This window comes from Eutrema salsugineum, unplaced genomic scaffold, assembly GCF_000478725.1.
Source record: "Eutrema salsugineum unplaced genomic scaffold, Eutsalg1_0 scaffold_11, whole genome shotgun sequence".
Classification (NCBI taxonomy): domain Eukaryota; kingdom Viridiplantae; phylum Streptophyta; class Magnoliopsida; order Brassicales; family Brassicaceae; genus Eutrema; species Eutrema salsugineum.
In genome coordinates this window covers 6,497,239-6,516,763 of record NW_006256901.1, presented here as the reverse complement: position 1 = coordinate 6,516,763, position 19,525 = coordinate 6,497,239, and the positions used below count along the sequence as shown (strand labels likewise).

The window sequence follows — 19,525 nt, the reverse complement described above, 5'->3', positions numbered from 1 at the left end:
GTACCAGCTCATGACGAAGAAAAGTTTTGCTGGTAAAATGATATAGTTATTGATACAACTCTGATAACTGCAGATTGTTCCAGCTATTTCTCTGAATCATTGATCACCAGGACACCACAATTTAATCGAGGAACCCAAATTACTTGGTTGTAGGCATCACAAGAAACAACGATCTGTTAAGCTTGCAGATTTTGTCTCGCAGTTACTTACTGAGCTGTTTCCTTCCGTCACACCTTATCCTTTGGGTAATAATCTCTCTTCGTCTCAATTCTCTACCGCTTATCAGACATATGTCATGGATATGACTTCCGCCATAGAACCTCAAAGCTGCAAAGAGGCATTTCTTGATGAAAAGTGGCTTTGGGCTGTTCAAAATGAAGTCATCTCGCTGGAAGATCTTGGTACGTGGACTGTCGAAGATTTGCCTCCTAGGAAAATTGCGCTTGTTGTAAGTGGGTTTTCCAAATTAAATTGAAATTTGATGGTTTGGTGGAACGATACAAGACACATTTAGTTGTTCTTGGGAATAATCAAACTGAGGGAGTTGATTACGACGAGACCTTTGCTCCAGTTGCTAAGATGGTAACAATTCATACTTTTCTTCAACAAGCTGTCTCTCTTGATTGGGAAGTACATCAAATGGATGTCCATAATGCATTTTCACATGGAGATCTTGATGAAGAGGTATACTTGCATTTTCCTCCAGGGTTCCGGACAAATGACAAAACGAAAGTTTGCTGATTAAGGAAATTACTGTATGGTTTAAAGCAAGATCCTCGATGTTGGTATGCGAAGCTTGCATCAGCTTTGAAAGCTTACGGTTTCCACCATGACGTATCTGAGTATTCTCTGTTTACACTTGAGAAGGAGTCTGTTCGCATTTATGTGTTGGTTTACGTTCATGACTTGATCATCACTGGTAGCTCAGTTGGAAAAATCAACGAGTTTAAAACTTATTTGAGCTCATGTTTTCATATTAAATATCTCGGCATTTTGCGATACTTCTTAGGGATCAAAGTCGCACGAAGTCCAGTTGGTATGTATTTGTGTCAACGCATATATGCACTTGAGATCCTCACTGAAACTGGTTTACTTGGTGTTAAGCCGGCTACTCATCCGTTGGAACAGAATCACAAGCTTGATTTGGCAGATGGCGCGGTTATGTCAAATCCTGCTCCATACTGTCGTTTGGTGGGGAAACTTATATATCTGACTAATACACGTCCTGAGTTATCCTATGCTATTCATATTTTTTCTCAGTTTATGAGTGCTTCTAAGCTTGCACATTGGGAAGCTACACTTTGTGTGGTTCGATATTCATACAAAGTCCCAGGCACTGTATTCTTCTAAAAACCGGTACACCGCTTATTTTGTCTGCTTTGTATGATTCAGATTGGGCTTCATGTCCCCTTACTCGTTGGTCTTTAAAGGGTTGGTTTATACAACTTGGCGGTTCTCCGATATCGTGGAAAACAAAGAAGCATGATGTTGTGTCTCGTTCTTCTACTGAGGCCGAGTATAGAGCAATGGCAGACACAGATCAAGAGCTTCTCTGGTTACGACAGCTACTTCCGGTTCTTGGTATCTCGTGTGACTATTCCATCATCATTCATTCAGATAGTCAATCGGCTCTCAAACTAGCAGTTAATTCAGTATACCATGCTCATATTAAACATGTTGAGTTGGACTGTCATTTTATCTGTGATGAGATCATTCGCGGTACTATTGCTACTAAACATGTTTCCACTAAGTCTCAACTCATTGATATAATGACAAAAGCGCTAGGCCGAAAGGAGTTTGAAGATTTTCTTAGTAAGCTGGGTGTTTATAACCTCCATATTCCATCTTAAAAAGGGGGCGGTGGGTATTGAACCATATTAAGATTTTATTGTATTTATCTTTATTGCATTTGTCCCACATCGGATATATGTTAAGTATTAGGTTAAATGTATTGTGTATATAAGGCATAGCCTCTCTATTAATATTGACATGAAATATAAGGAACTTTTTATAACTTCTAAAGGATTCTTGTCACATTTTTCATTCAAACAATGAGTATACCACATTATAGTGCTCACATCGAGGAATCCAATGATTCCAAAATCTGGTCACTCCAACAACGAAATCGCCCAGAAAAGCAACAAGCAAAATTTTATCATTTTATCAAAATCGAGTTCCCACAGTCTTCAATCTCCTATCTATGTTTGTTAAAACTAAGGCATTTGATATGGTCCAATGGAAATTCATTACAATGACTCTCCAAGAAATACAATATCCTAGAAATTTTCATTCATTGGATCTATATATACCTTTCCACTGCATCGTTCTCTGGCTCGATCAATTGCAACAGTGGACGGCTTTGTCCCAAGATATGATATGAGGGGCTATGCCAACGGTGTGCTCTCTTCCTATATATATATTTTGAAGGTGAAAATACTGGCTTAGTAACATTAAGCAAGAAGTATAAATGCGGGAGAAGTGAAAGTCAAACTTGAAGTAAAAAGCCAAGTTCAAAAACACGCTGGAGTAGTTTTCGGTCTAAGCGGAATATATGTCGGAGTCAGTAAACCCATGCATTGACCAAGGACTCATTCCAATCGACGACTAAAGGTGTCTGAGAAGTATCAGTCGTATCCACAAGATTAAATGCCATTCATGAAAAATCAGGCGGAGTAAATAACAACATTAAACATGGATTCAAGTATAAGAGGAAGACCAAGGAAGGACAATTTTTTGCACCTACAACTAGCATTAGACTTAAACATTTATCAATTCCTTGTTTTTGTTCTTGTGTAAACTCTCTTGAGGGCTAAACACTAAAAACATTTACTCTGCATTTTGTGTCTATAACCACCTTTTATCCGTTCGGGAAAATGCTGAATCACCTCCTTTTGGCGGAAAAACGCAGAATCAGGTTTTGGGCAGAAAAATGTGAAATTGCATTTTTGCGGAAAAAAAATGGATATAAGTTTTGGCTGTATTATGTTTTTGGCCGGATAGTATTAAATTATGTAAGTGTATGCTTAATCTTATTGCTTTCATCTTTTCTATCAAACTGTATGATCTTTAAAAGTCATAGCATGTAATTTATGTTATGCATTTTAATAGAATACCGTGACCAATAGGCAATATATATATTCAATTAAAATTCGGATTCCTTCTTCTTACCGGCATTGAAATGTATACAGTTACATAAGTGACAAGTCGTAATTGTACAAAACTTACGATTGTGGAACACTACCGAAGAAAGGTCTTCGGTGGACCAAAATAAAGCTGTACTCATAAATCCATTTCTTATTTCTATATAAAGCTACGTCTGAATCTAAATAGATCATTGTCCCAAAATAACAAACCAGAACAAACAAACAAACAAAAATATGACGTGTCACAATATCTTCCTTGTAATCTCTCCGATTCTCGCGGTCTCACTGGTCAACGCAGTAGAATTCTCGGTAGTGGACAACACCGGCGATTCCGCCGGCGGAAGAAGATTCCGGGGAGAAATCGGCGGCGTAAGCTATGGCACACAGTCACTTCAGTCTGCGACCGACTTCGTCTGGCGTTTGTTCCAGCAAACCAACAACCCTTCGGACAGAAGACCCGTTACAAAGATCACACTGATTATGGAAAACGGGAACGGTGTCGCGTACAACACGAATTCAGGATCCGAGATACACTTCAACGCGGGATATCTCGCGGGTGTCTCGGGAGATGTAAGGAGGGAATTTACCGGCGTGGTTTATCACGAGGTGGTCCATTCTTGGCAGTGGAACGGTCCGGGTGGGCTTATCGAGGGTATAGCAGACTACATGAGGCTTAAAGCCGGTTACGCCCCGGGTCACTGGGTAGGGCCCGGTGGTGGTGATAAGTGGGACCAGGGATATGACGTCACTGCGAGATTCTTGGATTATTGTAACGATTTGAGGAATGGGTTTGTGGCCGAGCTGAACAAGAAGATGAAGAATGGCTATAGTGATGGTTTCTTCGTTGATTTGCTTGGGAAAGACGTGAATCAACTTTGGAGAGAGTACAAGGCTAAGTATGGTCAATGAATTCAAAAAAATATAAAAATAATCGAGGGAATCATCGTATTTGAAATAAATAAACCGAAATAAAACAGTCTTTGAAATTTATTTGTGCCCGCTATTTGTAAACTCTTGTTGTTTTTGCAAGTTTAAATAAGTTTTTTTTTTTTTTTAACGTTTGGTTTTTGTACATTTCGATTGAAAAACAGATATACTGTTTTCTTGTTACAGGCCTCTTGCTAAAATTGGTTAGTCAGTTTAAGCTGAAGATTTGGCTGTCTTCTAAACGGTTTGATTAATTACCTATCATAAACATTTTATAGAGAATTTTACGTTGAAAACACTTTGAATGCTGAAAATTTTTGAAAATTCAATCGGAAAAGCATTTCAACGTAACAGTGTCACATGGTTTGATTTTTTTTCTGTGATTTTTTTCCGATCTCTGTATCAAATTCCCAATCAAATTTATCAGCAAACCAAAACAATATGCTTTTGGTTTAACCCTTCCATGTAAATATTCCATTTAGAAAGAAGAAGATAAAAGCGTAAGTAGTGTCACCAGAGCCGGCCCGTAACTTATCCTAGCCTCCTAGGGAATGAAACAAATACGAAAAGAAAACTCAGCCCACCAAATGATATGCCAACAAGTTTCCCATCAATTAAGTAACCAAGTTGAAGCCTATGTGGCCCACCTGTTATGTTCACAATCTCTACCCTATCGTTTACTCACATTTTTTCACAGCCTTTTATTATAAAGAAATGGTTGGTCATACTAATTTTGACGGTGAAGAAAATATCAAAGAAAGTATTTTTTATAAAAAAAAATGTCGTTGAATCGTTGAAGACAATACCAATATTAAGAAAGATAAAGATAGAACTCTCAGTTTAATTAATCAATCATAAATTGTATATATTTTTTTTTATCTTTTTTGTATATATTTTCCATCTAAACAGTTTATCTATATTTAAATAAAAAATTTAAAAGCTTTTAAACCATAAAATAGAAATGATTTAAATATTAAAAAAATTAATTATAAATATCTTATTGCATGAATTCCAATTTTTCCTTAAATCTTTGACATGTCACATGTGTAATAAGGGCATCTCCATTGCTGATACTATTAGTGGGGATGACTGGAAAATTTTAATAATTTTTTTTTTCGGAACAGTGAAGAACTGGTATCAAAAACCAACCTCCATCCCTGAATCTGTTATTGGGGTTCATGCGATTAAAAAAATATTTTTTTTTTATTTTTTTCGATTTATTTATAATAATATGTAAAAAAAACAAACTTACATTGTAAAGCCATTTATATTACATAGGTTTAGAATTTAAATTACAAATAATTCAAATCTTGTTTTAAAAACATAGAAAATACAAATATAGAAAGTAGACGTTTAATTGTAAGGCGGGTTTGTTCCAAATTTACGCCATATGTGTTCAACCAAATCAGCTTTCAATCGGTCATGAATTTGTCTGTCACGAACTTCGTTTCGAATACCGATCATATTGCTAATATTTGTGGACATATTAGTTGAATATGTCATATCGACTTACTTCTCCCTGTTCAAATTCTGATAGATTGTATTGGGTGTTGAATGGTCGTTCGTCTTCTACTATCATATTGTGTAATATGATACATGCTCGCATGATATTTCCTATTTTTTTCTTATCCCAAATAAGAGCTGGATTTTTAACAATGGCAAACCTGGCTTGCAAGACTTTGTAAGCCCTTTCGACATCTTTTCGTACACCTTCTTGGCATCTCGTACACCGACTTGTCGCTCAAGTAAAGTGTTGAAAGCATTGTCAAATTTTTGATCAAACTTGTCATCAAAAATTTCATCAATACCATCATTGATACTATCATAAGGATTATAATGGGGATTATTAGAAGAAGAAGCCATAAAACTTTATAAAAGAGTGTTTGGGTTTAGAAATAAAAAGCGAATGAGGGAACTTTGTTTTCAAGGCAGACGTTTGAAGTGTAATATAACAAACGGAGAGTGGTAATCGTTTTACGAGCAAATGCAGTTTCTATATATAGATGTACATGTGGTTTATAATCATTTACACAAAGTTGTGGATACAAAACATCTTTAAAAATACATGGATGCCGAGCACTTGTACTATATGGTTTACAAGATTTTGTGGATACAAATCATCTGTCAAAATATATGGCTTAGAGAACACCAGCACCAACTCATATAGGACCCATCTTCAAGCAACTTGTGCCTCACTTGTCTCCACAACCTGAACGACAATAGAAAACAAAATAGATATAGGACCCATTTGCCGATTAACATATATAAAATGATTCAAATTAAGAGACACAGCCATGAAGACATAAACATAACCGATTCAGATTAAAGACATCAAACAGCCATTAAGACATAAATATAACCGATTAATATTAACAACCTAAAACAGCCATTAAAACATAATAGCTAGTAGTTCAGCATGGAGAAAACATAAACCTACAAAAAAGAAGTACAGAAAATATTAAACATAAAACACTAAGACAAGATTTCTTTAATGAGTGTTTCCCTTAGAGTTTTTTCACCCTCTGAAAGTGTATCTCCTCTTGCGAGCAAGTGCTCAAGCATTCTCTGCCTGGATAGCATCTTTTTGTGTGCTAAATCCTGTTGTTTTATTTCCCACATGTTGGTGAAGTCGATCATTTCCTCTTCAACTCCCCGAACAGACTTTTTGCTCTTGGCTTTCTTGGCAGCCTTCACACCAGGGGGCCGAACCTCTGCTGCCTCCTCTCGTTGACTTCCATGTTGAGCTGCATCTGGCTGAGATGAGTTAGCATCTCCTTTTACCGTTTTTTCTGATCAGCATCTTTTACAGCCGAGGAAGAGCTCCACTTTTGGTCATGCCTGAGTTCCCTCCAGGCATGCTCAAGCCCATACTTAAACTCGTGATCATTGAGGAAGATTTGATGAGCATTCTTCATCACGTCGTTTTTGTTTTGGCCACTGATTTGCTCTTTCAATGCTGCTTCATAGCTCCCTACAAACTTACATGTTTGATCATTGATTCGGCCCTAACGCTGCTTGCAGTGACTTAGAGTACTGTTTTGGAAACCTGTTAAATCCGGACTGGAGTTGAAGTAGTTAGTTATGCGGCTCCAGAAGGCTCCTGCTCGTTGGTCATTACCGACGACACGATCTTTGCTTGTGTTTAACCAAGCAGAGATCAGAACAACGTCTTCAGTTGAATGCCACTTCCTCCATGATGTGCGATCCTCAGCCGGTAAACTTCTATCTTCACTATGCTGTGTGCTAAATGTTGGAACTTGTGAGGATGCAAGGTCTACACTCGGTGAGAATGAGAAAGAGATTTTATCTTGGCTGTTTAAGAGGTTTAAAAAACTCTGGGAGTTACCATATGGGTTCGGTGAATCCATAGGAGGGTAAGAGAAGAAAGATTTTTAGAAAAGTACGAGGTACGAACGGGTAAGAGAAGGGTTTAAAAGTTTGATCGGAGTATGAACGGGTAAGAGAAGGGTTTAGCACAACAAACGGACCATGAACGGGAAAGAGAAGGGTTTAAAAGTGAAAAGAGAAGGGTTTCACCAATGTCTACATTATATAAGGGTTAGTGATTCTTGATTTTAGGTGTTAGAGTTTTTGTTTTTGTGTCTTAAGTGTTTTTTAAGTTTTGTAAATTTAGGTGTTAAAAGATCTTTTGCAATGAATGAACACATACACATTAACTCGTCAACCAAACAGATGTGAGTTTTGACAAGATTGGCTTTTACTATCAACCTAACAACTATTTACCCTAACCTAAACCAGCAAGATTGACAAGAAAGACCATTACCAACCACCTAACTAGTTTTAATGACTAAAAACTGACCTTGTTTGAACGCATGAGTGTAACCTCGTTAGGTGCCAACTATAAAGTTCCTTCTTCCAATTATTTTCATCAAATACACCTCGCAAAATAAACCATGTCATCAGTAACCGAATATAAAAAGAACAAATATTAAACAAAGCAGAGAAAAAGTGTAATTACCTTTCTGTGCTTGCCTGCCTCTTACGCCGAACTTGTCAGGGTCATACACAGATATACGAAAGCAAAAACAAAGATATATACAAAGCAATAACCAAACAAAGGAAGTACATAGATGACATAAGTTTAGGGTCTTAAAGAAGTCAACAGCCGCTTAAACAAGTACCCAACAACATACAACACATAGCCAACAACATTCAACAGCCGCTTAAACATGTAGCGAGTCATAGCATCTAAGACAACATGAAGGAGATTGCCGCTATGACACAAAAAAACAAAGTAGCAGATAGTTATCACCTTGGTTAGTCATCTGCTGCTTCAGGTTGGACAGTTCACCGTGCAGCACCCTTAGTTCCTCACATATTTCACCTTGGCTAGCCATCTCCTGCTTCATGTTTGAAACTTCACCGTGCATCACCCTTAGCTCCTCACGTGTTTCTGCTTGGTTAACCATCTCGCTCAAGTAAAGGTTGGAAACTTCGCCCTCCAGCTCCCTTAGCTCCTCCCTTAGTCCTCCAATGCTCTGTACCGGAAGTCTTTGCAGCACAAACAATTCCTCCTTTTGCTCTCGAATCCTCATTCCCAATTTACCGATCTCGTCTTCCACAGCCTCTTCCCACCACTTAAAGATATGCTCCAGTGTCTTCCACTGCACAAATGACTAAAGCTAATCAACATTTTATACAAAAAATGACTAGGTAATGTAACCGATTAACTTACGTCATCTATCCAGTCAGGACACACATAGAATTTGCGGCCGTTAGTGCCCGTCTCTGCACCTTTGGAGACACATTTAACCTTCAACTGTTTTCCGCAAAAACATTTCTCCGGTATGTCGTAGTTCTTCAATGGGTTCATCATCAAAGGAAGGGTCGCTGTGGCTTATAGGCATGATCTGCACATCAGTTAAAGCACAATGACGCATAAGAAATCTAGACTACGATGCACATAAGTGAAGACAAAAGCAATGATCCATAACAAACTCTATACAATCATGCAAAAAAATCTAAACGATGATAAACATAACTCAAGACAATATCAATGCGATCCCTAACAAACTCTACACATTCATGCATTAACATATCTTAAAATGATATGCATAAGTACCTTAAAACAGTGGCTTACTACCAACACATCAGTACCTTAACGATTTCACAATGTGAACAAATAAAAATAAAAAAACAAGAACATCTCCAAGAATCCCCACAATCGGAAACTGGACAGGTAAAATGATTTCACCATGTCAACAAAGCATACAGGTATTACATTGTGAACTCATTCTACAATATCATACAGGTCTACTTGTATGCATACAGGTCTTACAAAAAAGCATACAAGAACTTACCAACAAGGAAAAATAAGGAACACCTTAACGAGTTCACAATGTGAACATATCAAAATGAGATTTTGTAACATCAATAGAAGGTAAACCAGAATTCAGCTAACGTATAGGGGTCTTACATGTAAGACCCCTCAAATCAATCTACCTCGTCCACCCAAAAATTTCCCCAATTACGATACCCTAAAATCTGACAAAAACCGATTTTGAAATGTTACAACACGTTAACAACTACTATTCAAAACAATTGAATCAAACACAGACTCAGATGTTTTCAAAAACCCCTATAATCAACCAGTAAAAAAAATTCGAATTTTCCCCAAACCCGAAACCCTAGCTCTTTCAAATTCAGCGAAATAAAGATGAAATTATGAGCAAAGATCACATCGCGTACCTTGATAACGAACCGGAGAAGCTTCCCGTGACTATCGGCTCCGGTGACGACTAACGGCGACTCGTTTCGGCGATAGCAGTCGGCGATCTCGTCGAGCTTCGGTGAAGAGAAGGAAATGTTCAGTGAATGTCGATTTCTGTCCTTGTGTCGAGAAATGGCAATAAAAAAACTTGTCCCCACTTTTCTCCCTAGGCGAATCATACACTGCCACGTATCCAATCATACTCTCATGATACGGGATCATCGGTATTACTGGGAAGATACCGTATGGCTGCATTTGGGCTTTAAATCTTTATTTTTAAGCCAAAAATTGAAGCTGGGCCCACGTCTGATATGCGATGATACTGCGATGGAGAAGCCCTAAGTTTCCTGATTAAATGATCTATTAGTCTATGGTCATCGGCCCAGTCAACTGTCACTGTGTTGTACACCTTATCTTTGGTATCACAAAATCCACTAGTAACAATTACTAAAAAGAATCACATTCATTACTATTGTGAGTGGTTACTAAATCTCCTGATTAGGTCAGCTCTAAGAAACTGAAAATATATACATAGTTTAAAGAAAAGAAATAGTAGTGGTAAACTCCTACTAGTGGTAGAAACGTGTTAGACCAACTACATAGTCGACAGATCTATGTCGAGCTATAAGGATTGCCACTATCGCAGAAGTTTATCAACCACTAAAACATGTCATGCATGCATATATATTGAGTTCCAACAACAGAACTACAATACCAAAAATAAAATCTGCATACATTTATTTTATTACTATACAACCATCTGTTTCCGCAAATTTTCATACCTACACATGTTTTTGCTGCATTAAAACTTACTCGTCGAGTTCTAAATATTCCAAACTATAGTGAGAAAGCCAAATTTATAGTAAGTAACTCATTGATCTTAAGTTGGTTATGCAAGGACTTAATTTTCTACCAGTAACATTTTTTTGGTGAAGTTAGAAACTTACAATGAAAAAATTCTACCAAAAAGATTATAAAAATAAATAAAATTAAAATAGAAAACCATTCCCTTTGTTATAAGAATAACTAAAAATTCAATTTCTGGCACGATCTAGATCCTAAGTCGACTGATGGAGAACAGGATAAAGCGTAGATGTATAGAAAAACTTCACTTAATCTTTTTAAAAACTTTTATGACAAACATAAATCTCTAAATCATTACGTGAGTAAAACGTCACCAAGACGTAGTTGCACAAAACTTACGGTTATGATATCTGTGAAGATCAAGGTTATGAAGAACAAGTCAGTAAATTTGTTATTTGACTCAACGGTAATAAAAGAAACTTACCTGCAGCGGTTATAATTCAAAATGCAGTAAGTTTGCTTTTGGGACCACATGCTTGGGGAATTGGCAACTGCCTGAGATGGCAAGACAAAAAGTGTGCCTAACCCCTTAAGGACTTATTGTCTGGTGTATACTAAAACAGTAAGTCTCGTGCTAAGGTCTGCAACTCAGAGAAACCGATGCTAAGACTTGGCGTTTGGCGTTTCAGAGGTTCGCGTTTTGCAGTTGAGTCACATGGGAAGCCCTAAAGTGAGGCAGCTATAAAGCAAGTTTTTTTTTTCCGGAAGAGAGAGATGCAAGAAAAGACTTGAGTGAGTGTAGAGAGTTTCATAGCCGAGAGAAAACGTGTTAGCATAAGCTTGAGTGTTGTTTTCTCTTTACAAGATTTATTCGAAGAGTGTCTAAGTGCTAGTGAAGGGCATTAGGCGGATCTCTTGTTTAATCTTGTTGTAAAAGGCTACTCTCTTTATCTAGTGGATTCCGAAGCAAGTCTCGGCGAGACGTAGCGGTTGGTTAATACCGTGAATTTAAATCTTGGTGTGTGCTGTTGTCTTTATGTTCTTATCTTTCCTTCTCTGCGGAATCTCAGTTCTTCCCTCATATCTGATAACACCGTATTTTGACCACTTTTATGGATCGTTTTGAAATATTTTTTCTATGTTTTTAATTGCTTTTAAGTACTTTTATTACGTTTTTCTAGTATTTGTAGTTCTAAGACTCTTTTCAGGTAACTTAGCGAAAAGCTTAACAAAATGGATAGAAAACCATATTTCAGCTCAGAGTCAAACCATCAGAAGTTCACCCCTGATTGAAGGCCTTCTCACCGTCTGATCCAGCTCAAATTTGGAGACCTTATATATGGAAGTATCAGCTTTCCAGTGCACTTTACAGCTTGGCAATCCAACGGTTCAATCAAAAGATACGCGAAGAGCAAGATGTCCCGTAAACAAGCCGGCAAGCATTTCCACCCGCGGCCAACAAGCAATTTCCCGCGGTCAGGAGCATCCCGACCGCGGCAAACCACCCATTCCCCGCGGTCAGAGCACTCCCGACCGCGGCCTTCAACCTCCGAGCCCAAAAAGCCCATTTCTGAAGCCCACATTTGGAGAAACTCTAAGTGACGTCCAGAGAGGTCTTGAGCACTATAAATACATGTCTTAGGAGCCCTAGAAATCGTGTAACCGAATACCATCTATCATTACTTCATACTTTTATTGTTTTTGCTTTAGCTTTTAGGGAGAGAGAGATTTGTTCTCTTGAACCCTTGTTCTTTCTTTTTCAATTTCGGTTTCTATTCTACTTCTTAATATTATGTCTTTAATTTCGTTCCTTATGTCTGAGTAGTTTTATTGTTGGAATTAAGGGATTTTCGATGGGGATACATATGTTCGATGAGGATTCCATTGGCTTTTGAGCCGAATCTTAGAACTTTTTCTTCTGAATTCGTTTTTACTGCATGAAGGTAGCGTCATGAACTATAGTCTGATCCAGATGCTTGGTGACACGAAAGTGTTCATCAGGTATCAGATCTAGTTTGGGAGAGCAAAACAAACATAGGAGTGGAAACCTACCTATGGGCGATTTGTGAATTAGGACGAGTCTTAAACATAATGCATCTCTTCTCTTCCAGGGCCAGAGTGGAAACCTACTGGTCAGGGTTGAGAGAGATAGTTTTCTATGATCACTACAGTGGCGTATTCATACATCCGTGACTCCAGTTCGAAAAGTTTAAGCTAAGATCTTATCAAATTTCCTCTCTAGCAATGTTTTGAATCGTTCGTACCCCTGAGAAAACTTCCTTGAACCCCAACGCTTTCTTCCTTATTGTTTTACACCGTTTTTCTTTAAAGCTTTAGTTCAATATTGTCTTTCCTTTTTAGTTCATTTTCATTTAAGCATTAGAATATCCGTTTTTATCATTTTTGGTCATTTTCATTAAGTTTAGTTATTACGTCATTTAATTTCCGTATTCTCTTTTAATATTTCGTTTTTACATTTTAAAAACACTACCAAACCCCCACTAAACCGTTTTTGTTCTAGACTTCCTTACTTTAACTTATTTCAAAGGCTTTTTGCAGGAAAATATCCTCCTTCCCTGTGGATTTGATCCCTAAGTACTACAATCGATCAGCTGTGCATTTGCGGCTATTGATTTCAATTAAGGTAAAACTTGACAACCCTCGACACCCACACCACACCACATCAAGTTTTTGGCGCCGTTGCCGGGGAAGTCACGTGTTTTCTTTTCTGTAAAACCCCAAGAAAGGTTAGTAAATCGACTCTAGAACCCCCTTTTCTGCAATTTTCCATTTTTCGGTTATTTTGTTTCTATTTCAGAAGATATGGATCCTATAAATCGAAATATACAAAATGAGGAAGGTTTCTATAACACTCCTCAAGCCACCAGACGCAGAGAGAAGCATCTACGCGATCTCTACGAAAAAACTCAAAGCGAAGACAACAGAACATCCCAGAAGGAACCCTACGCACCTCAGATGGCAAACCCTAGATACTCTATGTATCGCCTACCTCACCAAGTTCTCCAGCAAGATGAGAACGTCCAGCTCAGCAACAGACTGAGTCAGCTCGAAGGCGTGATCAGACAGTTCATAGAAGCTCAAGCAACCGCTACAACTGCTCTAAACAAAAGGATTGATGGGATATCGAAACTTTTCAATGAAAAAATAGATAACCTAGCCTCACAAGTCAATTCAATAGAAGAACGTGCAACCAAGGATGCAACTATTATCGCTAACAGGTTCAACGACATGGAGGAAGAGCAAGCAAAGCACAACTATGAGCTTCGCAACACCCAAAACAAAGTCATGGACCTGGATTTCAAGCTTGATGACGTGGACAAAGCCCTAAACGAAGCTAAGAACGATTCTTATGACTTTACAGTCGAAGTTTCAGAGAAGGTGTATAAAGTCATCGACAAAACCGAAGAGCTTGACTCAACCATGGACAAAGTAGTCTATGCTCTTGATGAAGTTGAAGGAAAGGTTGAGGAGATCATGCAAGGACTTGGAGAGCATATTCCAGCAACCAAAACTAAAGACTCAAGTCCAGAGAGGAAGTACATCAAGCCAGAAGACCCAGGAGACCATCCAGGAAGCAAAGGAGGAAGCAATAGCAGCAGAGCAACTCGGAGACGAATCCCCGCGGTCGCGTCGCCTCCGACCGCGGCCAGGAAGCCAACTCCCGCGGTCGTGATGGGTCTACCCGCGGCCCATGGTCGTTTCCCCGCGGTCGCGTCACCTGTAGTCAGGGCCAACCGGAAAAACGTTCCAAAACAGTCCTGTTCAGCTCATACAAGCATCTGTGGATCTGGTACACCTCCTGGGATGACTAAACCACTCCATCAACAATTGGTTTGCTCCATAAGCACCCAAAGATCTGAAGAAGAGGACAAGTCATGGCCTTGCAACATGGCTTTGTCTTGTGAAGATGAGTATGAAGAGCAATACTCTGAAGATGAAGAGTATGGGTTGTTTGTAGAAGATCCAAACGCAGGGTATTCCTCAGAAGACGACTCAGGAGAGATTCAATGGATCACCAACAACATCAGTAGAGAGAAGCTAATGGAGTTCAACAACGTAGTCAGGTCATTCCCTGCTCATTTAAGCTTTGATGGAATCTGGAAACTTGGTCGTTTGCAAGTCTTTTTCAGGTACTGCAAGGAGTCTAAAGAGGATATCCATAGATACTTTATGAGAGCTCGATACATGACAACACCAGAAGCAGCTGTCTATGCGATTCACCTCAAAAACCCGGAAGAGTGCAGCCACTACACCAACAAAATCAGCAAAGAGAAGCTCGACGAATTTAATGATGTGGTTCGAAATTTGCCTGAAGGAATCACGTTTGCCAAAGCTTGCAAGGACTTCATGATAGGCCACTACTTCTGTGAGAGCAAAGAATCAATCCCTGAAATAGATGACTTGTTCAATCATGCCAGAAGAGGTAAACCTGTTCGAACACTTCACAAAATCGATGGTGCAGGTCAGTTTCTTATCTCTTGTTCTATTAGAGGAGAGATGTTTAAAAACGTGCTATGTGATTCTGGAGCTTGTCTTAACATGATGTCCAAGGCAATTGCTTTGAGACTTGGTATTAAACACCTGCGCAGGACTAGAGCAAAGATTAGCTTAGCTGATGATTCTAATGCAACACCTCAAGGAATAGCTCATGAAATTCCTTTGAGAATAGGAGATTGCATAGTGCCTATCGACTTCTACATTGTCGAGACGAGAGATGCAACATATCCAGTGATTCTCGGATGGTCTTTTCTAGCAACTTCCGGAGCTATAATGGACTGGCCAAACCGGAGGATTTCATTTGCTAATATCGACAAAGATGTCTTCACAGAAGCTGTTCCATACAACAGCAAAGCAGGTTAACGTTCTGCAACAGAAGAGGTTGAAGAAGAACTTTGGAGTGACGAAGAACCTGCTAAGCAAAGCAAGGAGATGTCGAAAAAGACTTGTCTCAGGACAAGGTCTTCTTCATTGGAATAAGTCACGTCCAACACCAAAAGTCGAGCTAAACGACTTAAAACAGAAGCGCTTAATGGGAGGCAACCCATTTAGGTATTGTTTTCTTTAGGATTTTTCTTTCTTTTTCTTTTGATCTTTTTCTTTTTCTTAATTTCAGGTGTTTCTTATAAAACAAAAAAGCCAAAAAAAAATTAAAAAAAAAAAACTAGAAAAAAACCAAAGAGAAGGATGGTACCTGGCTGCTCGGCCCAACAGGAACCAAGGAGAAGCAGGAAGAGGCCGCGAAATAAGCCCCTGCGGTCGCAGATGTTCTGACCGCGGGAAACCTACCATCGCCGCGGTCGCGTAGTCCTGACCGCGGCCAAGCACTTGGTTGCCGCGGTCGTGAAGCACCTGACCGCGGCACTTGGTCGTTGACATCAAACCCGACCCCAAACCACTCCTTTCACCTCATTTCACCTCACCAATCCCCAATCCACCTCATTCATCACCCTCCACCACCTTCATCACCACCTAATCACCTTCCCAAACCCCTTCGAATGAATCCGGTTCATCTCCACCAGCATCCCGGATCCAGGTAAGTTCTCTTTGTCCTTACCAGTTCGATTATCTATGCATTTTTCTCATCCAATCTCGACTTGTTTCACACTGAGGACAGTGTGATTTAAGTCTGGGGGAGGATTTCATCCCTTTCTAACCACTTTTCTTTCATGAGTCTTGCATTATCTACACTTTTTGCATTTTCCTTAAAGTTTTTCAAAATCGGTTTTCAAAACAAAATACGTTTTAAAGGGAATGATGAACATGAATCAATGATAGTTGACTGTGTGCTTTTAGACTGTTCCTAGTGACTTGCTCATTCATGATTTAGGACTAGACTAGGCGGTAGCTAAGCACATTTGAAACGAAGTACCCCGGAGGAATTTGAATGATTTCGATTTAGATGAAGGGATACACTAGCTCTGTTTTATTTGGACTTAATTTGGACTTAATTTTCTCATTGAAGTATTAGACCAGGGAAACGAATCATACATTCAGGACTCCTTTATCCTTTTACCACTCTCTGTTGATCCTGAATGGCTAGTTCATCTTTAGCTAGTTCCCCACCTTAACCAATCCTCTTTCAAACCACATGCACTCTTGTTTTCTATTGTCTTATATGCAGATAAGTGCAAAAACGTTGAAGAGAAAGAGGAACGACGCAGTATTCAGTCACCAAGGACAGAGACCTGCGATTTGCCGGAAAAGTTCCCGAAAGGATTCAACACAAGAGGAAGCTCAGTTTGCCTTAGAAAAATCTCAAATTTTGGTACAATCTCGTCCTCTAGTCTCTCTCTTTAAAAGGCATTTCCTTTCCAAAAAAAAAAAAAAAAAAAATCCGAAAATAAGAAAAGAAAGGAAATAAAAGCCTTAGAGAGTCTAGAGAGGTCGAATTTTAAGTCCCAAGGCAACTAGAGTTTGATTTTATGGAGTTTTTGAGATTGTTTTCTGATTCCCGGAAAGAATCTAAGTCTGGGGGAACAGCTGTTTACAACAAAGGAGGAAGGATTATGCAACAACATTTGGCAAGAAGAAGTGATTGAAAACTGTGGTCATCAACAGGTCCTTATCTCTCTTGCGGTTTTGCATATTATCTTGCATCCTCCAGATCTTCAGGTAACCCGAAACACTTTAACTCCACCACTTAAATAGCCCTTTAATGCCAAACGCCGTCTCATAACTTAGAGTTTCCACTCTTTATAGAGGTTATCAATACCCCTGTCCTTGTAGTACAAGGGGTTATCAAACCAAACTTGTAATGGAGACACTATCTATGTCATTTGTCGCCTTAAGTCAAGAGAGAATAGTAAAGGTTTTTAGCTAGACTAATTAACAAGTAAATAAGCAAGTAATGAAACAAAAGATGAGATTTAAACAAAGCTAAGATGCAAATGACAAATAAATGGTTCGGATGATGATAATATATGATAAAGGCAGAAGCTTTAGACATGATACTTGACTCGGGTGCTTCCAAGCTAAACTAATGGGTTAATGAACCATTTTATCAAGCGATTTCATTTAACTTTGAACTCAAGGTATGTTAATCTTCTCATGAAAGTATTAAGCATCTAAACTGATCCTCTTTCATACCAAAATCCTTTTTGAGAAGCATGAATCAGTCAGCAATAAGATTCAGTTCAAAAATCTCATTTAAGAGAACAAACTATCACTCTCGCGATGAAAGACTCTTAAACCCTTAACCGAGTGGTTCAGACATTTCTACGAACACTTTTGATGCGAGATATGTCTAAGATCTGAACCTCAAGTGATGTGCTTGGATCCAGCCTAGAGATCTCGTTGGTTAAGGAATGAAACATGCAAGACTAGACACCTAAACCCATTAATCTATCTTGAAAGCACCCTAATCTACTTATCTAAAGCCGCTTAAACGACTACTCACTGATCATAACGAGCTCACTAAGTCCTTTGCAAGACGTGTAGCTAGTCATGATAAGGAGTTTAATGCTGGATGATAAAAAGAAAATAAAGAAAGAACAAGATTCTGATGCAAAAACGAGATATCGGATTAGATTAATCAGGTTTCACAAAATAGGCAAGTTCTTAAGGCTAAAAGAAGATAAGAGATAAGATGATTAGGTTTTTGGTCCTAAAATGTATTTATAGCAAAGGGAAAGTGTCGCGGGTCAGCCCGGAACAAACCAGGTACTGAGCCGCCTTCTTGGGTTGATGGGTGAGTGCCACGGTGTGTCGGAGAGTGAAGCTGAGGTCCTTATGTCGAGGAGTGCATGTGAGTCAGGATCCGAATGAAGATCTTGTGAAGAGCACGTCAAGAACATGCATGAACCCTAGTCTTTGATCCATCTTCACGTGTGTGTTCTTGAGCCGTCTTATTCTTGATTCTGGGTTTGTGACAAGGGACCTCGGGATAAAATGCCGAGGGGCTTCGTAGTCGAGGGGTTCGGGAGAACAGAGTCCGGCATGCACGCCGAGGTCATTACACCGAGGTGCACGTTCAACACTTAGTCGTTTCCAGTTTCGTTTCTTACGTGTGCATGCCTTGATCTCAACGTGCCGAGGCGTCAGCACGAGGTCTAGTCCAAAATACTCCCAAGATATTAGCCTTGACTTGAGCAATGTCGAGGCGATGATGTCGAGGCCTGAGAAAATACTTAGCGCGTATCGCAACTTATTTAGGCTCGTATCGACCATATTGCCTTCCGGAGACAGTAACTTTCAACACACGACTCCAATTGCCCTGAGACCAGTCCCATAGTCAAGATGACTCAATAAGCTCGAACTTTGGTGAAGAAATCGTCGGGGCTTGGGAAGTGGAAGGCTTCCTGGATTTCACATCTTTGCGCCGCATTGGATTCACCGGAAAATGAGCTTTTGGATCGATGTGAACTCCGGAGAGCTTATCTTTCAAACCATTGATCCGAATTGAGTGATTCCAAGCGTTCTGAGAATCGCTTTCACAGATCTCAAACTTTGATGAAGACCGGGCAAGCTAGTTCGGACCGGAAAGGCTCCGTCCGTCGTGATCTTTGAAATCCGCTGTTCGGTTCTCGAGTACGCGTAATGCTGGTGCTTCTTCCGGAAGGCGTATCTTTCTCCTCACTGGTCCGAATTGGATGATTCCAACTGTTCCGGGATCTTTGCTTGATTATCTCCAACTTTGATGAAGACCCCGCCAACTGATTCGGACCGGAAGGTTCCCCGGATCGCTGATCTTTGAAACGCGCAGGCAGGGACAGGTTTTAGTCGAGAAAAGCTTCCCGCGGTAAGGAAAATGACCGAGGGCTATGTACCGCGGTAAGCTTTTTAGCCGTAAAATTCTTCTCGCCTCGGCCAAAAACTTAACCCGTGATGATTTGCACCCGATACTCGTCTTTGGTCGATTTTGGTCGATCGGTAAGGGTTTTGGCCGATAATGAGCGCTCGG

General features: G+C 39.4%; 1 protein-coding gene across 1 annotated transcript; it reads left to right on the top strand.

Annotated features, from left to right (window-relative positions):
* Positions 1-3,339: 3,339 nt before the first annotated feature.
* On the top strand, positions 3,340-4,131 carry LOC18026000. The gene has a single exon (XM_006409522.2). The coding sequence runs from the start codon at positions 3,378-3,380 to the stop codon at positions 4,050-4,052; it is 675 nt and encodes a 224-aa protein (XP_006409585.1). The 5' UTR covers positions 3,340-3,377; the 3' UTR covers positions 4,053-4,131.
* The last annotated feature ends 15,394 nt before the right edge of the window (positions 4,132-19,525 follow it).

Excerpts from the sequence above, each read along its gene's own strand:
- LOC18026000 (XM_006409522.2), top strand. The coding sequence starts at position 3,378 with ATGACGTGTCACAATATCTTCCTTGTAATCTCTCCGATTCTCGCGGTC.